This window comes from Lactuca sativa, chromosome 1, assembly GCF_002870075.4.
Source record: "Lactuca sativa cultivar Salinas chromosome 1, Lsat_Salinas_v11, whole genome shotgun sequence".
In the NCBI taxonomy this organism is placed as follows: domain Eukaryota; kingdom Viridiplantae; phylum Streptophyta; class Magnoliopsida; order Asterales; family Asteraceae; genus Lactuca; species Lactuca sativa.
The window spans coordinates 93,209,936-93,217,397 of NC_056623.2; the positions used below are offsets into that span (position 1 = coordinate 93,209,936).

Genomic DNA, 7,462 nt, shown 5'->3' on the forward strand with positions numbered 1-7,462 from the left:
ATTTCCACCATGAAAAATGAAATAAATTATTAGCTTTTAATTGGTTTTGAAAATCCTAGATTCTTTGAGATTCATTGAACTTTTCAATGGCATGTTTCAATCTCGAGTGTGCCCTTCAGGTTTTGTGACTGGGATGCCGAGGATCACTAAACAAGGTGTGAAGTAACCATGCAAATTACTTGGTACTCTTAATGTTTATCACTCATTCGATGTGCCGGTTAACCATGCACGCTCCACCGACCTATGATAAACCTTAAGCCACCCTTTTCGTACCTTGTTAAGTCCAGGTTAGTGTGCTGGTTAACCACACACACTCCACTAACGACTTACGCAAAGTGCAAAGTGTAATTTCATTGGTTAGCACCTTATTCACATTTTCCTAAAGTAACTAAGATTGGGAATTTATAAAAACATTTAGCACCTTATTCACATTTTCCTAAAGTAACCTGTTCGGCTAACGACCCTCCACCGGTCAAGGAAGCGGTGGGTGAGAGTGGACACCCATTAAGTTTCTATTTTATAGGCAACAACCTTATACCCCCTTATAGACCGGCTTCGTGAATGAGGCCTACTAACGGTAAAACGAATTGTTCTTATATATATATATATATATATATATATATATATATATATATATATATATATATTATTAGCTTATAATATTATAAAGTATAAGGGTTGAATTTTAACTTTTAAAATTCTAGGGGTTGGAACTAAAGTTTTATCAAAGTGTATGAGACTTTACATGTTCCAAAACTTCAGAGCAAGTTTTGTAACTTTCAAAACTTTTCATCTTTCATAACTTATGAGTTAATGGTTTATTAAAATAAGAGACTTTTCATTTTATGTAACCTATGTGTTTCTTTAATGGACTTTAAAAGAGTGACTTTTGGTAATCCATAACTTGAGGACAAATTATGGATTCCATTAAAACACATCAAGATCAAGAATTAAACTACCAAGCAAGTTGCAAATAATTCCTATGATCTTCTAAACTCATATGTTCATGAACATTCATAACAACAATTTCAAGAATCATAAATAACCATACAAAACTTGAAATATTGATAATATCTATTGAAAATGGATTAGCATAACCATTACACCATCTGAAACAAGTTTTATAAGACCAAAACAGTTTAGGGTAATGTTTCTAGTCCATTTCCAGCAGCAAAACTTAAAAATTTGCATTCTGGGGCTCCTACTCGTCGAGTGTAGGAACCTACTCGACGAGTAGGATGAATTACTACATGGACTTGTCGAGTCCCCCCATGGATTCGGCGAGTTCATGCTGCAGAATGCAGAAAACTTGAGTTTTTTCAACAATTTGCATTCAAGTATCAAGAAATCAAGCCTAAGCTTTGATACCACTGAAGGGTTTTGAGCATTCTAACACTCCTAAGGTGTACATGCAACCATAGAAACCTTGGATCTATGTTTTACTAAGATACATGCAAATTTGCTTTTCCAAGGTTCTTAACCTAACTAGCATGGCATGGGGAACTTTGAAACTTAATAAGCTAGTAGAGTTACATACCTTTTAGTAGTGGTTGATTGTTTGGAGTTTGAGAGCCTAGCACCAATAATGTGAATGCCTCAAATGGAAGTCACAAATCACCACAAACCTTGGAAACTTGAGAGAATAGTAGAACACTTCTTGAAATCGGCCCACCCTTTCTCTCACACAAAAACTAGTGCCATTTCAAGTGCCAAGGACTCATTTATATAGTGTGGTTGATTAGGGTTAGATCCATGTAAACCCTAACACCCATGTCCTTTCATTTCCATGAGATCCATGGGTTAAAGCTCCATGGACTATCCATGGACTCACCATCCAAGCTTAGCCCATTTTAAATAAGCATTAGCCCACACTATATAAATACAAGTGTCCATATTTAATTAGTCACACTTTTGATCACTAAATTAATTCTAAATTAATTTTAGATCAAGACTAATTAAATAATATGATTTCATATTAATATATTAGAACTTATAATATATTAATAAATCAAAACTTATACTATTCTCAAAAGATTATCCATATAAATTGTTCGGGTGAAGTGCAACCCAAATGGACCATGCCGGTTTGGGTAAAGTACATCTCAAATATAGTTATGGAGTTAGACACCTTATCCAACAAGTTGTTTATTCGGGTACTCTATCCGCCTTAGGGTTGCCTTATTGACACACATTACTACGGAATCCCTGAAGTAGTAATGTCTACTCACATAGATCCTTCGGGTAGGTCTTTTGAGTTTAGCATTTTTGATTCAGTGAGTAAGAATAACTAGAATGGGTAATCGAGTTAATTGTTTGTTAAAAAAATAAATAATATCATTGTGGGTTGAAAACCCTATGTGCTCATATGGTTCCCAACCTGACCCACTCAGTTTACTTTGTATCACAGGTAGCGGTACAAAGGTACAATCTACTGAGAGTTTTGACGAGTTTAGGCCATTAGTACAATAAGATAATGTAAGGTCTGTAATGATTACGTTTAAATTTATGTTTACGTTTTGTATAAGTTATGACATCCCAAGTTTTAATAATCAATGAAAAATGTTTTCTTTGGAAATATTTTTTATGAGACAAATTCCACATTTATAAAGATCACTCTGATTTTTAATAAACATAAATAAATAAAAAGTCTTTCCAAACCGTGGAAAATTAGAGATGTCATTCTTGGAACTGCTACTAGTTTGAAACAAACAATTAAAGTTGTTATGTGAGGCTTAAAAAAATTAGACCTTTTTAATGCCTTGTGACATTGAAACATATGACTAATCAAATGCAAAAATAAACAATAATGATTCAGGAAGGCTTCTAATCATGCAATGAAGCCAGTGTAATTAGGAACGTAATCAATCAAAACAACAATGTGTGTAAAAAAATAAGCAACCTAAAAAACAGAATTGAAGTCGCAAGAAAAAATGTAGGCAGAAAAGAAGAAGATGAAGTTAAATGATTTTCCTGCGTCGATGTGCCCTATTTGTTGAACAGATAATATAAAGCCAAGGGTAAAAATGCCTTTTTCTTCCCTTCCAAGCCCAAGAAAAAAGAAATAAATAAATTCTACCAGAGTTTGACAATACTGTTACACCTTGGTTCATAGATTCCTTTATTTTTTTCCTAAAATCTAAAGCATGATTACCATTTAGACATATATGGAAGCTCGGTGGAACTTTCCACTTCAACAGACACTCCCCCTTAATGAGTATGATTATTAAAATCCCAAGGGAGAAGTAATGCAATGTGTGTCAACAAAACAAGTAAAGACATTACACCTTGGTTTATAGATTCTTCTATCACCGTATACATTTAAACCCTGATTTTTCAATTTCCAACTTAATATAATTATGCTTTTAATTTGAAATATATATTATTAAATAGAAAAAATATTACTTGATTATTGGTAGACTTATAATCATTATAATCAATGTTCTAAATAACGAAAGGCATGACTTGGCGGCAATGTCAAGCCTTAAGATTTTTTGAGGCACGGCGAGCTACGTCGTTTGTAAATCGTAACTTAAGGGCAGTTTTGTATATAAATGATAATTATATATATATATATATATATATATATATATATATATATATATATATATATATATATATATATATATGTTTGACTTAATGCGACATTTTGTCAAAGTTTGACGACAAATACAAGCCTAGTAGTCATGACGAGCTTTTTAGAACATTGATTATACTACACTTATTTGTTAATATAAATATTATATTAAATCCATTAGGTGAAAATATTGTAAATATAGAACAACAAGTCAAATTAAATAAAAAATATTAAAAAACAATTTTTATTATAATTCATTTTTTTTCCAAATAAGTGATTTTTAATTAATTAACATGAAAATTACATTGCATTAACTTATAAACAATGTTTCATGTATCAATTAACCATAATGATAAAAGTTATAAAAAACAAAAAAACAAAACAAAAAAACAATAAAACAAAAAAACAAAACAAAAAAATAAAAAAAAACAATAGATAAATTTCTAAATTAATCGATCATAAGGCCAAACTATAATACTAAATCAAAAATTATGTTTAGTTTTATTTAAATAAAAGCACTAGATAAATGATATTGAATGATATGATGTTGATAGATGTATATTTTATAATATGGTTCAAATTGAATACAAATTTATATATCAACTTAATGTAAGTGTTATTATTTTATAGTTGGTGTCTTATTATTTTCAAAATGTGAACGCAAAAAATAAAATTATATAACTTTATTCTAGTACATATCTTTCTAGTATCTACATAAAAATAAAAGGTAACCACAAAAGAAAGAAGCACATAGACATGATCTTCTATTTAACTTGTTTATACTTGAACATTTCGATAAATAATAATTTAATTTTGAAATTAAACCTATGGCTAAATGCAAGAAATAGCTATCTAACTTTAATTTCTTCTTGTTATACAGTACTCTGAATCATAGTAATTAACAAGTAACTGTTGATTTGAATTGAATTATGATGGCATGGCATGAAGACAAGTTATAGTTACTAATCAATAAAATGAAACATATGACATGTAAAATCGTATTGTAACATCTACCATGCACATAGTTCAAGTAAAATCTTTATGTTACTCAAATACTTAAAATTGCCATCAATAAAGATCAGCAAATACATCTTCTAAATCAACGGTAATGGGCGAATATGTAATTTTCAACTTGAAATCTTCCACAAAAAATAAAAAAGTCATTGCAATTTCCAAAAACCAAATACACACATATTGAACGCAAAAAAAAAACTAGCAAAATCAATCTAAAATATTCAAAACCTATAACCAAACAAACTTGGTAAACAAAACAAGAAACACAAATTAATTAATGAACAGGAAGATAGGGACTAGTGCCACCTGGCTTATAGGTATCGGGAACACTCGAGTATAAATAGAGGCCATTTGACATTTCCCAACCCCAATCATGCCTCCTCGATATAGAAAGTTGTGGCCAACTGTTGATTCTTACATAATGTTCCCGAATTCTTCCATCTGCTAAGAAGCTTGTAACAATGGAGTAACAGCATTCATGGCCTCCCCATACCTTATCATCAACATCAGCAGTTTGGCTTCCATCTTAATGGAAGTAGCGATGCATCGGTGGCCCTGTTCCTCTCCAATATGGATCCAAATTCCGCCAGTATTCTGGGACACTCTGAATCAAATCGAACAATAAAATTATATGATTTTGGAATAATGGAGGAAATCTTAGGGTTATATATTATTATCCGACTAGACTACAAAGTGGTATAATTGGGTATATTTTTTAAAGTATAATTCTTTAATAAAAACTAAAGATGGAAGTAAAACCATTTAATTTGGAGGTTTTTTCAAAGTACAATGCCTTAATAATAAAAAAACGAAATTACAATAAAAGAAATGAACCTAGGAAGAGGAAGTACATTGTTATTTCTTGTTTTTAGCCCTTTATTATAGCATCCAACTTGCATTTTCTTTTTGTTATAGCATCCTATGTTCATTTTTGTAAAGCATTGTACTTTGAAAAATATAGCGAATTATATCAATATCATCTAACGATAATTTACAAAGTAATTTTCATTTGCTATAACCGGTAGATTGTTCAAAGTAAAATGTTTTAATCAGAAAAAAGAAATTGATAATACAACGTTATTACCTACATATCTCAACATACAAATAAAATTATAAAGATACAAATATAATTGTGTTGCTATTTCTTGCATTTAGTCATTTTAATAAAGAAACATCAGAATTAAAAAACACGTGCCTCTTTAAAGTGAAACTCCCAAACATGATCCCACAGATCTTCCTTCAAGATTCGACTCTAATAAAGAACACAAGCCAAGAGAGAACAAACGTTGTCAATATAATATCTAAAAAAAATAGAAGGGTATGTGTCATATCCACACAGACCAGAACCTAAGACCTGATTCTCACTTCTTTAATGCTACAAGCCTACGACCACATATACTTAGAGACTTACCCGTTTGCCATCTTGAATGGATAAGGTGTAAGCAGACAACTTTGACAACCCCTCAACTTGGGCAAAACGAGGTAGATGAGCTTTGTCAGCCCATAGCTCTTTGATCTATAAACAAAGAAAGTAGAGGGCAATTAGGTCATTTACGCAATCTTTGATTCAATTCCTACCCTACCTAAGTACCTATGATGATGAACATGCATCAAACAAGTCGTATACACAAAAAGCTCTCCTTATGTGACATGAGTGATGACTACCACTATTTATGGAGCTCTTTATAAACAAAACCAACCAACCATTACCAAAATCATCATATGGACAAAAAAAAAGCAAACAAATGTAACATTTTAAGAAACAAAAAAGAAAATAGATAGTAAAGAACAACGAGTGTGTGTGTGTGTCTACCTTTTCAGACCAAATGGAATCACTGCAAGCGACTCTACGCCATCTACAAGAAACAACAAGTGATGAAGCCACACTGTGTGCGTCGAGAAAGCTCAATATCATTAACATGATATCGCCACCACATACTACTAACGGATCCTGTAAATTACAGCCATTTTTTTTCAATCGGCGTTTTTTCCTGTTTCTCCGACGAAAAATCTCCACCGGAACCGCTCTTTCAGTTTCCGATTTCTCATAACTACCATCGTCTTCGTCTGCAGAGGGTTCGTACCCATAGTTCACAATGCTCTGTTTCCTGTTTTGCCTCATGGCCTCAACTCTGAAAGACGACAATGTTCGCACAAGATAAGTGAAGTTAATATGAGAATTTTGACGTGGGTTTATAATTATATTATATATTTGAGGAAACTTGTTGGCTAAGAAATGAAGTCGAAGCAGGTGAGTGTGAGAGTGATTAGTGGGGTGTTGAGCCCAGAAATCTTTTGAGTTTTGTATGCAAGCGTCATGAACGTACCCTGTTTTGTTGTTTTGTTACCAATGTGATGCTGCACTGCTTGGTGTTTGCTTTTATTAATTGTTTTTTTAGTCCGACAAAACAAAAACGAAACCCACTAAAAACAAAAGCTTCAACGGTCGAAGAAGATGAAGACATACTGACATAGAGGGGATTCTATAGGCACCATTGTAAACCATTTACAATGTTAGTCAAATCAATCAAACTAAATGTTAAAAGATATATTCACTATTTCTAAATAATGATACCTTATTAGAAATAAATCATAATTATTTGTTGTATTTATTTAGTCTCTCATTATTTTAGAAGTTATGTTATCTTTGTACCTTATGTATTATATCTTCTACCCTAATAAATAAATATGATTTTGCCACATGTCATCTTCTAATGCATTATGACACATGTCATTTTGTGGATTAAATAATATCCACATGTTATTTTGTGGTTTTTTTTCGTTTTATAAAATTTCATATAATATTTAAATTAAATGTAATAAATGTATAATAAATGCATATCCAATTCATTAATAGAACTTTCCTTATAATTT

The 7,462-nt window shown here is 31.4% G+C and overlaps 1 protein-coding gene across 1 annotated transcript; it reads right to left on the bottom strand.

Annotated features, from left to right (window-relative positions):
- Window positions 1-4,617: 4,617 nt before the first annotated feature.
- On the bottom strand, window positions 4,618-6,973 carry LOC122196079 (uncharacterized). Its single transcript, XM_052765560.1, has 3 exons — window positions 6,402-6,973; window positions 6,000-6,104; window positions 4,618-5,840 (listed from the first exon to the last, which is right to left on the bottom strand). Exons 1-3 carry the CDS (start codon window positions 6,708-6,710, stop codon window positions 5,769-5,771), a joined length of 486 nt encoding a protein of 161 aa, XP_052621520.1. The 5' UTR covers window positions 6,711-6,973; the 3' UTR covers window positions 4,618-5,768.
- Window positions 6,974-7,462: the final 489 nt, after the last annotated feature.

Excerpts from the sequence above, each read along its gene's own strand:
- LOC122196079 (XM_052765560.1), bottom strand. The coding sequence starts at position 6,710 with ATGAGGCAAAACAGGAAACAGAGCATTGTGAACTATGGGTACGAACCC. Across the intron at positions 6,105-6,401 it reads ATTCCATTTGGTCTGAAAAG|ATCAAAGAGCTATGGGCTGA; the intron begins GTAGACACACAC and ends CTTTGTTTATAG. Across the intron at positions 5,841-5,999 it reads CCATTCAAGATGGCAAACGG|AGTCGAATCTTGAAGGAAGA; the intron begins GTAAGTCTCTAA and ends GTTCTTTATTAG.